Below are 19,431 nucleotides of genomic sequence, written 5' to 3'. Positions count from 1 at the left end.
AGTCCTCCACCATTTGGCACCTGGTTCAAAGCATGCAACAACTATCTCAAATTATCTCCTAGTAAGAAGCAATAATTTTATCACATGTTATGCACAATGAAAATTATGTAGTGATCTTCCTAGCTAATAAAGGGGTAGAAGAGAAAGCTCCATGCATTGAAATGAGCCTAAAATCCCCCTAAATTGCGACCTTTTCCTACTAATTCTCATTCCTAGCAAAGAGATGTCTCAACACCCTAAATTTGGGTGCTCTATTGATATACAACAATAATGATTACTCTTATGCGATCTCCCTCTATCACATTTATGGTTTGGGAGTGGAAACACTCGTCGTATTGCTTTCTCCTTAGCTACATCCATTTCATGCGATGGGGTGGATGGATATCAAGAACCTCACATCCAATTCTGACTTGGAATGTGGAGCTCCACATTAATCCTCAAGTGGTTATTCATTCTCACATTTGCAAATATCTATAGGTAGTTCATTCTAACATTTTTTGAGTTGAGAAGGGAATGAAGGTTGGAGGTGATGGAAGGGGAAATTCTTATCCGATAGACATGATTCATGAATGTGGTCACTCCAACAGAGTATGGTGAGGAAGATATCATTAGCCTCCTCCTCTATGGCATGGTAAAGGAGAAATCCAGTTCGATGAGGACCTCCAATAGTGCATGAGGAAAATGGTTACAGTAATGGAATAAGAAGAGATATAAAAGATAAGAGACAGTCATTGGGTGGTTAGAAATTTTCTTAGTTGGAACTTGAGGGACTAGGAATAATTTCTTTGTGGTTTAGAGGCCCGATTCACTGATTCAAATTTCGATTTGGTTCAATATCGGTCGGATCTGCATGTTTTAGTTGGTTATTTGGGAATTTAGTTCCCTCCACCAACCCCACTTCACGCTTCCTCCAATTCCCTATACAACTCAGAACTCTCTTCTCCGAGTTCCCCAGATTCAATATTTCAAGGTGCAAAGCCACCCAGTCTTGAGAAGTTTGGGTCTTAGCAAACAAGGGAGAGGTAATAAGGAAAACTAAGCTCATCAGGTAATGAGGCAAAGGAGCAGGCCATTGATAGTAAGGAATTATCGATAAACAATATGAAGGAATAGAAACAGCAACAAGATTCCAACATCAACATTGGAGGGTTTCTCATTGAAAGGAAAAGGCCACTATGGCTATCAAAAGGTCAGGTTGATTCCTTCAAGTAATTTGTAGCATGACCTGGATCACTATCAATCTCCATAAAAGGCCTTCTCAGTCTCTATTATTATGTCATATTTTTTTGCATGGTCGTTTGTGCTTGAAAGGTAGAGGAGCTTAAACACAAATTAAAACACACAAAACACATGAGTTGTGGCTCTTCTATTAATCAAACAAAAACTTGATTATTACAATGAACCGGGTGAAGGGTATTTAAACCTTTTCAACTAGCAACCCACCTAAAATAACTTGACATGCAGGCACACACTCAGTTCAACTATCACTTAAATTGACTTGACTCAACGCTCAGTTAACTAATTCTCTAATTTTAGCCAACTCCTAATGCGAGAGTAATTATCTTATTTTAACACTCCCCCTTAATTACGACCACTAAACTAAGACACGACCAATGACAACTCAAACATGCCTACTGGTCTATATCTCAGTTAGAATTACAACACCCAAGTTTCGTTTGTGAAACTCAAACACATATTTTTCTACTGGCTTGGTAAATATATCGGCCAATTAATCACTCAATTTACAAGGATTCAAGTGAACTTCTCCATTGGTCACAAGTTCTCTAATAAAGTGATATCTAGTATCAATATGCTTTCTCTTTTGATGAAACACACTATTCTTGGATAGTGCAATCGTTGAGGTGTTATCATAATATATTGTTGTTGATCCTTGTTTCTTCTGCTTGAGTCCATCAAATACTCTTCTTAACCATACTGCTTGACATGTTGCTGCTACATATTTTACTTCTGCTAATGAAAGTGTGACAATAGGCTACTCTTAGATGCCCATGAAATCACACCTAAACCAAGATGGAATACATAACTAGAAGTGCTCTTCCTATCATCTAAACTACTTGCAAAATCAATATATGTATATCCAATCAAGTCATTCTTTTCTATGCTTGTATACATTATGCCACAATCTCTAGTTCCTTCTATCTATCTCATAATTATTTTTCCCACACTCCAATAGGTGTCTTTTGGAATCTCCATAAATCTAGAAATCAAACTTACTCCTTGCATAATATTCGGTCTCGTAGCTGTGAGATACATGAGGCTGCCAACCAATATTTCGAATAGAGTTGGATAGACATCTGATCCTTCATCATCCTTGCTCAACTTTGTACTTGTTGCAACTGGTGTAGGGAAAAATTTGCAATTTTCCATCTTAAATATTTTTAGCAAATCTCTAGCATATTTATTTTGACAAATAAAAATTCATTTTTCAGATTTCTCAACTTCTATGCCAAGAACATATTTCATGAGACCAAAATCTGTGATCTCAAATTCTTTCATCATGGCTGCTTTAAATTCATCTAACTCAAAATCACATGTATAAATCATGTCGTCAACATATAAGAAATCTATCAAAATATGTCCATGCTCATTTACCTTTATGTACAAGGTAGGCTCAATGCTACTTTTGCAAAATCCATTCTTGATCATGTAGCTATCAATTCTGCTATACCAAGCTCTAGGCGTTTTCTTGAGTTCATAAAGCGCGTTTTTCAACCTGTGAAATTTATCTTCTTTACCTTCAACTTCATATCTTTTAGGCTACTACACATATATTTCTTCTTCTAGAACCCCATTCAAGAAGGTTGATTTCACATCCATCTAATATACTTTCCACTTGTTCTGAGCTACTACGACTAGAACTACTCTTACAACATCCAATCTGGCTACCATAGTAAATGTTTCTCCAAAATCTATTCCCAGTTGATGCGAGAATACTTTTGCTACACGTCTTGCTTTAAATATGTCAATTTCACCTTTCTCATTCAACTTTGTCTTGTACACCCACTTCACACCAATGAGAATTTTTTCCTTTGGAAAATCAACCAAATCACATGTATCGTTCTTTTCAATAACTTTAGTTTCTTCAGCCATGGCTTGCGCCCAATTTTCATCTCTGATAGCTTCTTCAAACGAAGAAGGTTGAAAAGAGAAGAAAGAAAAAATTGAACTAACATCCAAATCATCATAAATATCTTTCAGACTTCTCATCTTTCTCTTACTATTGCTTGATTCATCACCTAATATTGCTGGGAGAATCTCGATCTGTTGATCTACTTGAAGATCATGCTGCTCAAAAAATCTTGGAGTCCTTGTTGGTGTGTCTCTGTTTGGTGTCTTCACTTGTGATTCTTGCTGCTCCTTTTCTGCTACATCATCTTCATCCACCAGTGGCACTTTTGCATCAACTATTTTGTCTACAATCCCATTCCATGACTCTTGCTATTTGAACACAATATCTCTCCTAATTATGGTCTTCTTAGCTTTTGATTGCTCACTATAACCAGTAAATATGCATTTTTCGCTTTTATCATCCAATTTTCCTCTTCTCTCCTTAGGAACATGTGCATAAGCTACACATCTAAACACTCTGAGATGAGGTATGCTACAAGAAATGCCTGGCCATGCTTGTTCTGGTACTCTATTCATCACACTCTTTGTAGGAGATATGTTGATCACATAAATAGCACATGCAACTGCTTTTGCCCAATACTCATCAGACAAGTTTATTCCCTTCAAAATGCTTCTTTCCATATTCATAATTGTCTTATTCTTTCTCTTTTCTACACCATTTTTCTGCGATTTGTACCTGGTTGTAAACTGTCTTATGATTCCATGATGTTTGCAGTAATCATGGAATGCCTTTGAATCATATTCTCCACCATGATCTCACCTCAATACCTTTATCTATTGATCACTTTGGTTCTCTGCTAAGGCTTTGAATTCTTAGAACTTTGCAAAGTTTCAGACTTCTTTTTCAAGAAGTAAACATAAGTCTTTCTACTATAATCATCAATGAAAGTGAGGAAGTAACAACTTCCACCAATCAACTGTGTCTTCATAGGTCCACACAAGTCTATATGGACTAGCTCAAGAGGTTGTTTTGCTTTGTATGCAACTCCCTTTGGAAAACTTTCATGGCATTTCTTCCCAAAATGCGACACTAACAAGTACTAGCAGGTTCTTGATGGGAGGTAATCCTCTGACCATTTGTTTCTGCTGCAAAAACTTTAAATCAGAAAAGTGCAAGTGACCAAACCGAAAGTTCCATAACCAATCATCATTAGAACATGCAACTGTAAAAGAACTAACCTGATCACTGTAATTCATAATTATAGGAAAGAGTATGCTCCTCATCATCCGCACCTTTTCTATCAGTTGCTTGCTTGGGATCTTGTCATATATAACATAGTCTTGTCCTTGAAATATAACTTTGTATCCCTTCTATGTCAATTGACCAACACTTCTTAAATTATGTTTAAGACCAGGAACATAATATACCTATGAGATTGTCTTCGACTTCCCCTACTTGGTCAAAATGTTGACCACTCCTTTTCCATCTACATCCACAGTTTTTTCAGTCCCCAACTTTACCTTTGTCTTCACAGATTGATCCAAATTTTCAACCAAATTTTTATTGCCTATCATGTGGTTACTGCAACCACTGTTTAATAGCCACACATTATCAGAAGGTTCATGCATGGTATGACAAGCTAGGAACATGGAGGCAGTACTCTCCATAGTGACATTTTCTCTCTAGTTCTCTTGATCAACTAACCTCTTCCTGTAATCACGGGAATAATGACTAAATTTATTGCAATAATAACATGTCACCTTTAATTATTGCAGAAGCTTCTGCAGTTTCTTCCACTTTCTTTTACATGCTCTTCTCGTCCATCTCTCTGACCACCATGTCTTCCGCCTCATCCTTTGCTTCTCAATCTACTTCTGCCTCAACCTCTGTCTCTTGAAAGTGGTTTCTAAATTTTAATCTTTATTTGTGTCTATCCTTGCCTCATGAGATAGAAGTGGTCCCATCAACTCATCAATTATCAATGATGCCAAATCCCTAGCTTCTTCAATCACTGCTACCACAACATCAAATTTGGTAGACAAAGACTAGGACCTTCTCAACCATTGTTTGATCTTTAATTTCCTCACAATAAATTTTTAATTGATTTACAACAGTCATGACTTGATTCATGAAAAAATTGATGTCTTCTTTCTCCTTCATATGCACACTTTCAAAATCTCTCCTAGTATTATGCAACTTAACAATATTGACTTTGGCCATACCATTATAGCTTGTCGTCAAGGTATTCCATGCTTCCTTTGCTGAAGACGTGATCATAATATTCTAGAGCACTGCTCGGTCCACTCTCTGCTAGATAAGCTACAATGCTTGTGCATTCTTCTTCTTGTCTCTCTTCCATTTTTCCCTCTCCACATTAGTGAGAGCTTGTTCTTCTGCTTCATCCTTAGGTTTTGAAAACCCAAACTAGACATAATCTCAAATATCATGAACATGCAAAATGGTTGTCATCTTAATGACCCACACAGCATAATCCTTCCCTGTAAACGGTGGGAACTAGGGCTCGAAATTTGAGAAAGCCGTCATTTTCAAAAATCCCCTTTCAAAATAAAACCTTTCCCTTCAAATAATAATATCTCTTTTTAAGCTTTGCTAATTTTAAATAAAACTGATTATTTTTTAAATATAAAAATTCTTTTAAAAAAATTCTTTACTTCGAACTTTTTTTCTTATTTTAATAATATATCTCTTTTTCGAAAATCCTTTTTACCATACCTTTATATAGCTTTAAAAAACAAATTTAGTTAATCCTTCACGTGAACCTCTAATTTCTGGTTGTATGAACCTTATCGTTATATGAAACTTTAATTCATACTTTTTAAAATATGTTCTTCAATCCATTAACGTGTGGCTTGTTATGATGCGTTGTGTGTTAACTCTATCCACGATATGATAGCTCACGTTAGAGCTCTAACGCTTCCAAACTTCAAGAAACCCGCCTGTTGTTAGAAACAACGCAGTAAGTTTATTTCTTGTAACATGGTCTTTTCTCACACCTGTATGCGTTATAACGCTGTGTGTATAACCTACAAGTTATAGCGCTATGTGTACAAATTACAAGGTGCGTTATAGTATTAATTAAGTGAAAAAATATATTTCTCTCCTCTCAGTGTGACGAATGTTAGAATGTTAATCTGTTTTCCGTGGTTCTTTGTAATCTTGTTCTGATACCAATTTGTTGGAAAAATATAGGAGATTAAGCATAAATTAACACACACAAAACACACGAGTTGTGGCTCTATTATTGATCACACAAAAATTCGATTATTACAATGAACCCGTACTACTACATGTAGGGGGGTTTTAAGACAATATTTGAGTCAATTGTCTTAACTTAAGACAAAATGAAACTTGTGTAGTGTCTTAAATATTGTCTCTAAGCAGGTGTCTCAAAATATAATGTCTCAAAAATTTGTCTCTATAAAGACAATATAGAACACATATTATTATTGTCTCTATAAAGACAATTTGATTTGTCTCTCTAGAGACAATATAAAAAGTTATTTAAAAAAAATAAATGTCCATAATTCAAACTATTGTCTCTCTAGAGACAATGAAAAAAATTATTTAAAAAAAAATAAATGTCCATAATTCAAACTATTGTCTCTCTAGAGACAATATAAAAAATTATTTAAAAAAAAATAAATGTCCATAATTCAAACTATTGTCTCTCTAGAGACAATATAAAAAATTATTTAAAAAAAATAAATGTCCATAATTCAAACTATTGTCTCTCTAAAGACAATAAAAAAAATTATTTAAAAAAAATAAATCTGCTCAAACTATTGTCTCGGATTTTCTCCTGGCAAAAATTAGTTAAAAAAAGATAAATCTGCTCAAACTATTGTCTCGGATTTGCTCCTGCCAAAAATTATTTAAAAAAAGATAAATCTGCTCAAAATACTTCATGAGAAGCATAATACTTCAGCAATAAAATACCATCGAACCGAGATAAGTTATGGAAGTAAACAGTGTTAATATTCCTTCTCTTAGCAACCAAACCTAAGTGCATTAGAAATTGTGACATGTTATGACTTCTTTCTTCAAATTCAGGCATGATAAAGGCAGAATCCTCACTGCAAAAGATTTGAGTTGCATAATCAGGCATGGCTGCAATATCATCACCAGGGTATACAATTAAGTAACCGACTGCGTAAGGGACATGAACATCATTGACGAGAACAGTCTCCGTATCGGCAACAATGAAAGGTTTCATGTCCTTACGCCTAGCTGGGAGTGCCGTTACATAATTGGGATATTGAGGTTTCCTAACCATAGATTTCACTGCTTGTGGTTCTCCACCCACTATGACGGAATTAATTAATTCCCTAAGTTCGGAATTAATTTCATCCTCGCTAAGAGTGACCTCCTTTTCCTGCATCCCTAAAATCTACAAGTGAAGGAATAACCCTGAGATAACTTCCTTTTCATAATCCTCGGCAGCTTTCATTACCACTTTCATGATCATGTTAAAGACATCCATGTTTGGAACAACATTCCCATGAGAATCATTTAAAGAAATAGCTGTTTTAGTGACGGTAAATGAAAGATCCCCTGTAGGGACTTTAATCACATAACCAATGGTAAATTTCCCATATGCAAAACCGGTATTATAAGCATACTTAATCAACAGTCGCATGACAACCAATGAAATAACTTCAAAGTCAGCGCATCGCATATATGGTGATCTAAACTTGAGTTCCACTATCCTCAATCCATCATATGCATCCTTGCAGTGTTCACTCTCAAAGATATTGTTTAAATGTAGAAGATACTCTTCGAATAATAAAAATGTAAAATTTGTCATGGTATTTCCAGTCATTTTAGTAGTGAACACTTTAGTTGCAATGCTCCTGCCAATCTATCTGTGTATCCATCTCTATCTACCTATCCATCCATCCATCCATTCAACTATATGCATGTCTGGATATACATATGTAAGCCTGCAGATCTATGTTTTATAGTGTGTGCTCTCCTAAAATTTGGGATATGCGTGCACATTGCATTTATAGGGTGTGCCTTGGGAAGTATGTATCTATTTTGACTTTTTCTCCATCTCATTTGCAAGGAGAAAAGATATATCGAACTAGTTAACATTAAATAACAAGGACTTGACAATTACTGTACAATAAATAAACCATGCTCATCCTGATTCAGGGACCAAATAAATTCCCTGGTCCATTAAATCAGAGAAACATACACCAGAGAAAATTCAGGAAAACAAAAATATTCGATAATACAAAAAATTACAAGCTACACAGGTAGCATCCTCAAAACTGCCAGCGCTCTAGTTGCACCTCTGCTTCAGTTAGGTCTTTCTGAGCTTTCTTCCTACGATAAAATATTGGGCAGTCACGACTGCAATAAGGATAGGACATCAATGTAAGTATAAAAGAGATAGTAATTGTAAAAATAAAAATAAAAACATCCTATTAATTAAAAACAAATGCATGATCACACAAATGTTACAAAATACATCCATAATGTAAATTTAAATCAAGATATGAAAATGTAATACTTGAAATATAGCATTCAAAAACCTTGTGCAAAGAACATCTTGGTGCAGAGAGCCTTGGCACTGCTGACATTGTGTCCATAGTTTACCAAAGAGCATTTCTAATTCCCTCACTGAAATTGATCAAATATTAGTGTCATATGATAGAAAATCTAGGTGAGAAAATTAGACACAGGGCCTACTTTAAATTCTCCAAATAAAGAGTAATGGTATTAGAATACCAGCTTACCATTTGCAACTGTTTTTTGATACAATTCTGCTTCTCTTCCTTTGCAATGTGAACAAAGTGTCTGATCTTCTTCATTGCAATGGCAACATGAAATCAGGTAACATCATGAATTTCAGTATGAAGCAACCTAACCAAACATTCTTATTATAAGAAAGCTAGACAACTTCTTACAAGGAGAGAGGGCATGGAATCATGCAACCTCGTAGATTTTTCCACATCAAAAAGATGAACCCTAGTAGCTTTCTAAAGCGCCAAACTGAAATAATAGTTACTCTCAATTGTGCACTACTATAAGCAAGGAAACCACATGCAGGACACCCTCTACTTGTATTAACTAAATACCTGATAGGTGTTTTACAACCAATACAACTGAGTTGTTTCTTGGCAAATTTCATAATTCCACTATTTGAAGGAGTTGATATGGAAACTGCTCGTGTGTGACTACCATGAAGAAGCTCCTTGCTTGCATTCTTCAAAATGGGCTCAAGTATTCTCAACAGCGGCTACAGAGCAAAAACAGGCACTAATCAAAAACACTTAGTTGGAAATAATTACTATCTATCAAGATATATTTGAAACACTGGTGAAATTTTCAAAAAGAGCATAAACTGCAAGTGATGATGCTTTGCTCTTTCACCTTGCTCAGTTGATTCTCTAGATAATATTGTGGATCAATAGGGATGTTATTCTCCAGTATGTAAATTGGATCCTCAGATTTCTCATATGCCTGAGCCCAAGTAAACACATTAGTCATTATATCTATAATCCCTTTGTAAATTATGCCTCAAATAAAACATAACAAAATAATTAAAATAACCATTTTTTAGTGCAATATCGAGACTTATGCTGAGCACAGAAGGGGTTAATTATTACCTTGGCACCTTTTGCAGCCTTTATGATGACATATGGAACACGATCACCCATAGTTGGAGCAGTTGCAGCATCCCTCTGTAAACGAGGGGCAACTTGGCTTTAAAACACGACATCAATTTAAAAAATCCAACAATGGACTCATTGTCAATCAAAAGCAAAATATTACAAGAGTCTTTAGATGCACTACAGTGATAAAAATAGAGAGATAGGATTTAAATGGAACCAGAAGGCATTGCACCATTCATTATACTTGTTCTGAGAAGTTATTTCCAGTATTTACCTTCCGCATGCGCTCATCTAGTTCCACGTGTGCTGCCTTGACTGCATAGTCATCTCCAGTCTTTGTCAGACCCTGACTCAACAAAGAGATTGTTAGCACAGGCAAACAACAATGCCCTTAAGAATATGATGATAGCCTTGATAAAGGATATGACTTGCAAACATATGTTTCTGCCACAGCTAAACAGTAATCAATTTTTCTGAGGATGAGATTAAAAATGCAGATATATTATATATTGTCATGTTTTGATTCTCTTCAATTGTATAAGAGCCTCCCTTGACACTTCTTCCTCCCATTGCTAGCAGTAAATATTGACTGAATCCCTTCCAAGTACAGAATGTAGGGAGACATTTTGATGACGTAGGTGATTGCTGTACGGGGGATCTGTTAGATATCACTGAACTAGTGAAACATTGTGTGAAAATATCACCAACCCCCACCCCTGGATTTGTCATCAACTATTTTCTACAAATCAACAAATGTAAAATTGATTCTCCAAAAGTTAATTTATCCAAGCAGATTGTTTGTGTACTTAAAAGGCACATTGTATCCAAAAAACGTGAAAGAAGAGAAGCATACCCGGCACCAAATCTAGCAACTTCACCTGCATCAATAGTTACAAAGACGTTAGTTTATGATATGTCATTTTATGAAGTCCATGTTTGGACAATTTTGATGTCTAATTGCAATTTGCCACAAAGTCATGAAACCTGTCTAATTTAAGTAGAAACAGAGTAAAAATTGGTAATTTGAACCAGATTTGGTATTGAAATAGATTGTTGAGAATCATTTTAAGTAAACTCACCATAGAATTGAATAAAAGCAGATGGAATAAAAAAGGGGATCACCATCAGAGCAATCCACATAAGGCTCTTCAAGGGCCACCATCCTGAATGCCACGAGTCACGACATTCATGCAACTTCGTAGTTCCAACTGTTGTAAGAAACATAGCCAAATAAAATATTTGAGGTGATGTTAAGGTAAAAAGTTCAGACTCAAGAGGCCTATCGCTATGGTCCAATACTGTTGGGGAAAATAACGTGCTCGACATCACACGAAGTGCCCGAGACGCATGTGCCACTTATAGTCAAATGGCATCGATACGCGGATATGATTTTATGTAAGTTATGTTGCCATGGTTATGCATTTGAAAATTGCCAAGGCCACTTGCATGTTAAAGCCCCCATAAATAATCTGGTTTGTAACCAATGGGTTGTTAGTTCTGCATGAAAATTCAGACCTTGATACTGATCCAGATTTACCTTCTATGAAAGACATGATGCCACTTCAAACTTAAAAAGCTCATGACAAGAAATTAGAATCTGGTATCCAACGTGTTTAAAAGCCAAACAACTTGTAAGGCATATAAATTCTAAAATTGGATACAAAGCAGCCCAGGCTTACTCGAAGCACACCTTCTGTACCTAAGCAGTCATGACCTCCTTGACAGCCTTTCAAATCTGTAAAAACGAAGACCTCAAATTCATATATATGTAATGAAGAAAACGACATACAATGTAAATTAGGTTCATTTTCCAAAGCCAAATGTAATTACATGTATATCAAAAGAATGATAATCTAAATGGATGCGGATAAGTTAAAGAGCTATTTGAAAAATTCACAATTTTATGAGAATTCAAGTAAAGTTAAAAGTTGTAAAATCATGTGAAATGTCCCGAAGTAGGTATATAGTATATATTTCTAACACATGAAACCAGGAATATGTAATAAGTGACTTGCTCGGAATGTAAATCTCCTCTTCCCCCTATCAAATTTTCTCCATTTCAAAAGTAACAAATGGTCAAACAAATTTGGTCATAAACATGCAGAAGGATTCATTGTTCTCACCTTAGTTATCACCAAAAGTGACAAATCCATTATGTTCATTAACAAGTCAAAAATAGTGTTCTTGACATACTGCACTGCACCAGGTATGTCATGACCAATGAGTATTTTGTGAAGGCACTCTGTAACCAAGTTCTTCACCAGTAGGCAATTGTCCCTTCGCACTGTTTCAATGCCTGTTGATATGGAATATTTAAAAGATCAGGAATATTTAATAATTAAGAAGGCATCAAATAAATTATTTTTCTAAGAGCATTTTGAGCCTTCACAAACACTAAGGCCTGTCTTTGAAACAAAAACACTGATTAGATGCCAAAGATGCACCAAACAGATGCAGATAAGCCACCAAAAAGCATAACTGATCATCTTGTCCTGTGCGTATTTACAAAGATCTCATGGAAGTGGAATGTCAAAAGAAGATTAGTTTTAAAAAGAAAGGTGATATTAAAACATCCATCCCTACAAAAACATCATTAACAACTCTAGAGGCTTCATGGATATTTAAAATTCTTGACACTATACCTTTCTAAATGTACCACTAATATAATTTGAGGCTTCCCTCCCTAGTGTCATGGCCTCTTCTATATTTGGTACACCCAACTGTATCATAATTGAATCTGTATCTCCATATACAACCTAGATTCAAATATAGAAATATAATATCAAGCTTTACAGTAGAAATATTGGTTAGGATCAGATCACCCATTATGATTTCAAGAACTTGGACTATCACCAATACAACAAGTGTACTTCCTGTCATTACTGATCCAGTTCAAAGGTTACAAATTCCTTTAGTTGCTAAATAATAGCCTACCTCAGCATTGTATTGTTAACCACCAACTATTGTGAACCTTTCTTCAACTAGCCTCTTTGTATGCTCTATCATTTGACGGCTTGACAGGTGGAAAAAATGAGATGATTAATGATATGAAATTTTAAAACAATACGTAAATTTGATATTGTCTAATGGAACAGAGAATGTGTCAAAAGATCAAACTGGACTTGTAATCAAAATATAATAAGAGGACCTAAGCATATCATCTTAGTTGTACAAGTACACATGAATAATTAATGCAATTCAAGAACTCGATCTTATTTGTACAAGATTGTCAATTACAGTTCATACCCAAAACATTAGGCCAGGAGGAAGAAAAGAATTACATGGATATAATTGATGCCCAAAAATAATCAATGTGAATGGCTAATACATGCATATATAGAATAAGAGAGGACTGCAAGCATCTCTATCTTGTAAGTAAAAGAAGCACCAATAATGATCACCAGATGGAAAATAGGTCATCTCTCTCTATTACTAAGAAGAAAAATGTTATATTTGGCAATAGATGTAGTATATTCTATCCTTGCACCCAACATAAGAATATACCTGATGCATAAATGAACTCTTAGACTACAGGCCTCATTTAATAGTATTGGCTTTCTATGTTTCCCAAGTAGATCCAATTGGGTGATATAGGTATGGCCCTAATGAAATGTCCATATGCAAGACAAAAGCATAGAACAATAACCATGAAATAAGAAACCATGCTTCAATAATGCAATTCCTATTACACAGTCCAAGAAAGGCTTGCCATCTGACAGTAGACTACAACAAAACCTGCCACGTACGGGAGAAAGGTCACATGCTGCAAAAGCCAATCAGGTTGCACTAGAAAGCCAACTCCATAAATTTGGACCAGAGCAATGGCGGCGGCAACGAGGTTCCCTGCCATAAAACATAGGAGTTGTATTCAACCGCTGCCAAGCTACAATCCATGCTTGGGAATAACCACTAGCAGCCCAGAATCCTCAACTTGAAAAAATCAACCCCCTAAATTTCAATCAATGCATTATTTCTACACCCCTCCACCCAACTTGTAATGATCAACCCACTGAAAATATCAAATAATTTCAGTTCTAATCCCCAATAACATGTCAATTCAGCTCCTGGAGATAAAGGCAAGAAGTTTGGAATCTACATAGCTGATCCTATAATCAACCTCCCCTATTCTAAAAAATAAAGAGATGAACCGTGAATAGGCAATAAAAAACAACCTTGTAAACAATCTGGTGTACAAAAAGTGAACTTTCGATTCTTTAATACATCAATTTCCACATACCTAAGCCTCGTGCAGCAACATCGGTAGCAGTCATAATAGGGCTCTTTCCAGCCTTAAATTCTGATAAGACCCAGTCTCTCTCATCTTGGCTTTTATCTCCATGAATTGATAGTGCTAGCCATCCATCCATATGAAGTTTCCTAGTAACTTGGTCACAACCTTTTTTAGTTTCCAAAAAGATAAGCAAGCGGCTACCATCCATGATCTCCTCTAAGAGATGTATTAACCTGAAAGAGAAATGTCTTAATTCATGGGTGCATTTGCACAGCTAAAAGGAAAAACGATAGTCAGTATATACTATAAACTGCACCTAGGAAGGATAAACTGCACCTTGTATACTTCTCATGTTCAGAAACAATCTCCACAATTTGCTCAATAGCATGGTTTGCCTTGAGTTCTTGTGAGCCAATTATTACCTAGAAAGACATAAAAATTCATACAACTTTAGCAGAAATTGGAAAACCTCCAATAGACTCCAATAATAATAAATTTGCAAACATAACAGAGACCATCACTTTCCACCCAAGAAAAGCAGAGCTCAGTTTTATTACATGCAGACTTGTAGAAAAGAAACCACCTTGTATAGATTATGCAGAGATTGCCTAGCAAGAAGCTCGACTTCCTTTGGCCAAGTTGCACTCCAGTATAATGTCTACCGATCTGGCCGAATCTGCATACCAGGGAAGATTTAGAATTGGTTACAACGGACACCAAATAGCTCTGATGTGAAAGGGGAGAAATAGTGCAGGAAGATAGGTTAATTAAACATTTTCCAGCAGATAAACATGGATTACAGAAAGATCTGCAAAAGTTGGTCCATACCGCAGGGAAAAGTTCTAAGTAACTAATAATTCACTGCCATCACCAAAAATGTACTCTTCATTAAGGAACCGATATAAAGTCCATACATACACGTGCATGTGTGTGCTGTTCAATGTTACAATTGTCTCGAAACCATGGATGTGAACTTACATTTCTAGACACTACTTGTATTAATGAATTCTACTGTGAATAATCAAAATCAAAATGATACATTGCTGCTCCCAAAACAAATATTCAAAACCCACAGTTCAGGTTTCAATACCAAACTTCTTCCTTAGCCACGAAAGGACAAAATTGAGAGCACCAGAGAAAATAATAATAATAATAATAACAACGAAAGAAACAAAATATAACCCAACAAAAAAAAAAAATCAGCTTTTTATGGTCTTTTATAATGCATTCTTAACTACTAATGAAAACAACTTTGATATCTGAGTCAATAAGTAATGGAAATCAATATTAAAGCCACAAAACAGGTCATATTGAAAAGTTTACAAGTGTGCAATTTATCCTGTGTAACTAAGCCTATAGTATATATTAAATGGCAACGATACATACTTGAGAAACAATTTTTTTTATCTATGGTTCAAAACCCATGTCTAGCATATGATTAGCTTCATCTAACACAAGATATGTCACTCTTCGCAAGTTTGTATTTTGTGACTCCAACATATCGATTAACCGACCCAAAGTTGCAATGACAATCTCAACCCCTAAATCCAAACAAGGGAAGAATAAAATTAGCAATTCAGAGTGACATCCAAAGGTTTGAGAACATATAAACAGTGAAGGCAATGAAACAATAAAACATAAACGATCGAGATCTGTGAATACATAAAAGGCTTAGAGTGATGCTACAAAGTAACCTACCTTTTGAAAGATCTCGTACTTGTGGACATTTGGGAGCACCTCCATACATACATGTATTCTTGATTTTTGACGATGCCCCAAATTTAGTTGCCTCTTGCTGGATCTGGACACCAAACTCACGTGTAGGTGCTAACACCAAGACAATAGGCCCATCTCCTGGAGCTGATATATGACAACAAGCGACAACATTTAATATGTAGCCGTGTATGGTCAGTATGGAGGAAAAAGACATTTCCCTCCCATCAAGAGATCATACTTAAAAAAAAAAGTTACATCACAGTAAAAGGGCCAAGGAGGAGATAAGGCTCTAGATAGTTTAAAGCTAAAAGACGCAATAACAAACCTAAATAAGGTTGAGTATTAACATGAACAATAGTAGGTAAAAGATATGCCAGTGTCTTCCCAGAGCTTGTCTCAGAAATACCAATTAAATCCCACCCTTTCAAAGCCATAGGCCATCCTTGAGCTTGAATAGGTGTTGGCTCCATAAAGCCTGCCTTTACAACCTCTTCAAGAACATACTCTAACAAAAAAAAATACCTGCAATTCAAAAATTAGCATAATTTTTCTTACATTCCGGAAATGTCTTAAAACCACAATTTTGATAATCAGTAAAATCTGACACCCAAAATAGATATAGAAAGGCCTGAGCTTTGACTGTTGCTCAACGATCCTATTTTACACATTTCAAATTTTTAGGTTGGATAGAAATCATAAAATATAGGGCAACCAAGTCCAATTCAAGAAGGCCAAAAGACAAATTTCTAAATTATCCTGCATTCATGTACAATTCAACATAGCATTCAAGAAATCATCAATCATCAATACACAGACATGTTAACATGTGAGGGGTACTTTTAACTAAGATAACAATAAGAGAAACTCCTCCAAATACCAAATACATTTATACATTCAAATCACATGCCTTCAATAATGATTATATGATTTCTTTATATACCTATTTAAACAGTTCACATATGGCCCATTACTTATTAAGCCAACCATATTACATAATTATTTACACATAACATAGGCATTTAACCCCATAAATACTACCCTTTGGAATCATATCATATACATTTAACCCCTTATATTCCCTTGGTTCATATCATAAATACATCCTTAAAAAGCTTTGAAATATGAAAACAATCATAGTGAGAAAGGATCTTAAAAAAATATTACAAAGAATAGGAAATTGGCACATTAATATCATACAATAAAGTATCTACAGATTTTGCAAAAAGGTCCCTTCTCAGGGATGGGCAACAGAGTCTCGCTGGAGAATACAAGGTCAAAGCATAGAAGCACTACAAGTACCCTTTTTATCATGTCAATCTTCAATAGCAATCCCTCATAGAAATTCAGGAACGTGGGAATTAGAAGGAAAGTAGTGATGTGCTACAATTTAAATTCAGCAAAGACAGACACACAGCCAAGGAATGTTACACGTCCTCTAACTTTGCACTTGTGCTAAGGAAAATCCCTACTTAGAATTCATGGTAGAATTAATCTAGATTACCATCCTATCATTGCCTATTATTTAGAGAGGAAACTGGAGCAAAGTAGAAGAATAATTTAACCTTCCGGCACAAACGCTTAGCTAACAAGGATGGTTGAAAATTTCTCCTCTTGGACAGGAGAGCAAGAGAGTAGTTGGATGACGTGATGTAAAAAATTAATCTCAGAAACAATCAAACAAGAAAACTTCACACACAAAAAATCCACATGCAAGGAAGTTTGAACAATTTAATCCCATCACAAAGAAAAAGGTGCACAATAGAAGCCAAGACTAAGTTTATACTAAAAAATTTAGGGATGAAGTGCGGATGAAGCTTATAATCAAAATCGCTTCAAGGAGTCCAGGTCCCAAAAATACTAAGTTCTTGCAAAACCTCTAAAATTAGAGGCTAAATGTATTGTTAGATTAAAGTTACGGGAGGCAACCTTCCATAGCTTCAATAGCATATCCCCAAGGAAATTTGTTGGGAACCAATTTTCCACCAAGTTTTTGGTATGGGAGTGCAAGAGCAGAGAGACACATATGGAGGGGCATGTCGAACCATTCTCAAGGAAATTTGAGGGGACTGGGACATAGAAGTTCCTAGCATAGGGTCTCATTTCTAAAAATATAAAAAAATAACAATAATAATGATAAAACCCTAACAATAACAATAGATCTCATGCAAATTCATCATTGAGAAATCCAATGAAAACACCCAATACTGAAAACCCACAATCTTGAAAACTGTTAAGGGCACTAAATTGATATGAAATTCTACTTTCTTCAAGTCCAATGAGGTTGGAACCACTGTCAAATATCTTAAAGTCCAATGAGGCTTGAACCACTCTCAAATATCCTAAAACAATGAGTGGTAATATTTAAAAATTTAAATAAAAAAAGTTAGATATAAGAGAATGTAATGTTATAATGTCAAGTAAAGATATAAGGTAGAGAATGTGTATAATTACCGAAGTCACAAATTCCTCAAAACTCTAAACCCTATCTCTATTCTGTCTTAAAAAGTTGTTAGACAAAATCTTTGTTGTTAGACAAAATCTTTGGTGAATTCTTAAAAAATTGTTAGACATAAAATCATTTCTTTGGGGAATGGGTGTTAGTTTTGCACCCAGGCATTCCTTTTTGGGTGGTGGGGGAATGGCTGGAAAATGAATTATGATGAAGAGACAAATATTAATAATACCTGGAAAACCTGCGTCATGAAAACTTTTGACGGGCTTGGGAACGTCCCGGCCATCGACTGTAATTTCACGTCTCTTGCGATATTCCCTGACCTCGTCTTCAGTCATAGAGGCGATGTCCTCTACCTCCTCGTAGAAATTCTTCTTAAAGGGTGCCAGGTTCTCAAAATCCTTCTTCGACAGTGAAATTAAGGGACAAATAATATACATGTCGCAGCAGGTTGAGATTTATGGGACAGAAACCTTGCACACAGAGGTAATATATTAAATTAATGCATGCATGTTGTGGGGAATATCTTAAATTAATGCATGCAAGTTGTGGTGATTTGCATGAGAGATTCAATGCATATCATATTATTCGAAATCGAGGAACAAAAAAATTATGCATTATATTGAATGCTTTTTAATTATGTGCATTAGGTAGTGCATGTAGTTATACTTGCATGTTTAGAACTAAATTCATGAAGCATCTACATATTTCCATTGAACACTCACAATCTGGTGCATGAAAAAAGGTAGGTGTATTTACTTGTGCATGTCTTAAATCAAATGCATGACAAGACTTATGCAGTTCATTTGGATATTTTAATCCAGTGAAATAATATAGTACGCTTTGCCATGAATTAAGAGGGTAAATTAACAAATTGGCATACCAGTTCAAAATTAACAAAGGTGAAGACTTTGCCTTCACGAATTTAATTTATATAGTTAAATGCATGCAAACAGTGGAAATTTTACAGTAAAGTTAAGTAAATCAATAGATGTATGACATACAATCTTGCAAGAAGACAGAAGCTGGAACTGTGCATTTACGTTGTGCTAATACTTTTCATGCCTTCAGACCACGTAGATTAACTATAGAAAATTTAATGAATGACAACTGATTTCTAGGATAAGATCATATATACTATGCTGAAGCAAACATTTTAGCAGACTTCAAATATTAAACGAAGGTCAATCATTAAGGAGGTCTACAAGAACTGCTCCATAAAGGGTATACAAAATAGGTATAAATGCAAAATACTAAACCAGAAAAATCCGCTTGAGTAGTACAACAAAGTGTCAATATG

General features: G+C 35.3%; 1 protein-coding gene and 1 pseudogene across 1 annotated transcript; both read right to left on the bottom strand.

The window, feature by feature from the left end:
- Positions 1-8,379: 8,379 nt before the first annotated feature.
- LOC149230954 (DNA polymerase delta catalytic subunit-like) lies at positions 8,380-11,894 on the bottom strand. Its single transcript, XM_089376172.1, has 8 exons — positions 11,856-11,894; positions 10,007-10,078; positions 9,727-9,801; positions 9,491-9,580; positions 9,196-9,356; positions 8,854-8,927; positions 8,650-8,737; positions 8,380-8,467 (listed from the first exon to the last, which is right to left on the bottom strand). The coding sequence occupies exons 1-8, from the start codon at positions 11,892-11,894 to the stop codon at positions 8,380-8,382; spliced, it is 687 nt and encodes a 228-aa protein (XP_089232298.1).
- Positions 11,895-13,417: 1,523 nt separating this feature from the next.
- On the bottom strand, positions 13,418-18,571 carry LOC149230953 (DEAD-box ATP-dependent RNA helicase 20-like; annotated as a pseudogene).
- Positions 18,572-19,431: the final 860 nt, after the last annotated feature.

This window comes from Pinus tabuliformis, chromosome J (genome assembly GCF_031772625.1).
Source record: "Pinus tabuliformis cultivar Carrire ecotype Pingquan chromosome J, CPIR1, whole genome shotgun sequence".
Taxonomy (NCBI): Eukaryota; Viridiplantae; Streptophyta; class Pinopsida; order Pinales; family Pinaceae; genus Pinus; species Pinus tabuliformis.
The sequence above is the reverse complement of the archived record's forward strand: the minus strand, read 5'-3'. Positions and strand labels throughout refer to the sequence as shown.

Bases quoted from the DNA above. Each gene is read 5' to 3' on its own strand.
- LOC149230954 (XM_089376172.1), bottom strand. From the start codon at position 11,894: ATGAACATAATGGATTTGTCACTTTTGGTGATAACTAAG. The intron at 10,079-11,855 runs GTGAGAACAATG...TTGTTGAGTCAG, and splicing joins CACTTTTGGTGATAACTAAG to GGTCTGACAAAGACTGGAGA. The intron at 8,468-8,649 runs GTTTTTGAATGC...TCCTTATTGCAG, and splicing joins CAAGATGTTCTTTGCACAAG to TCGTGACTGCCCAATATTTT.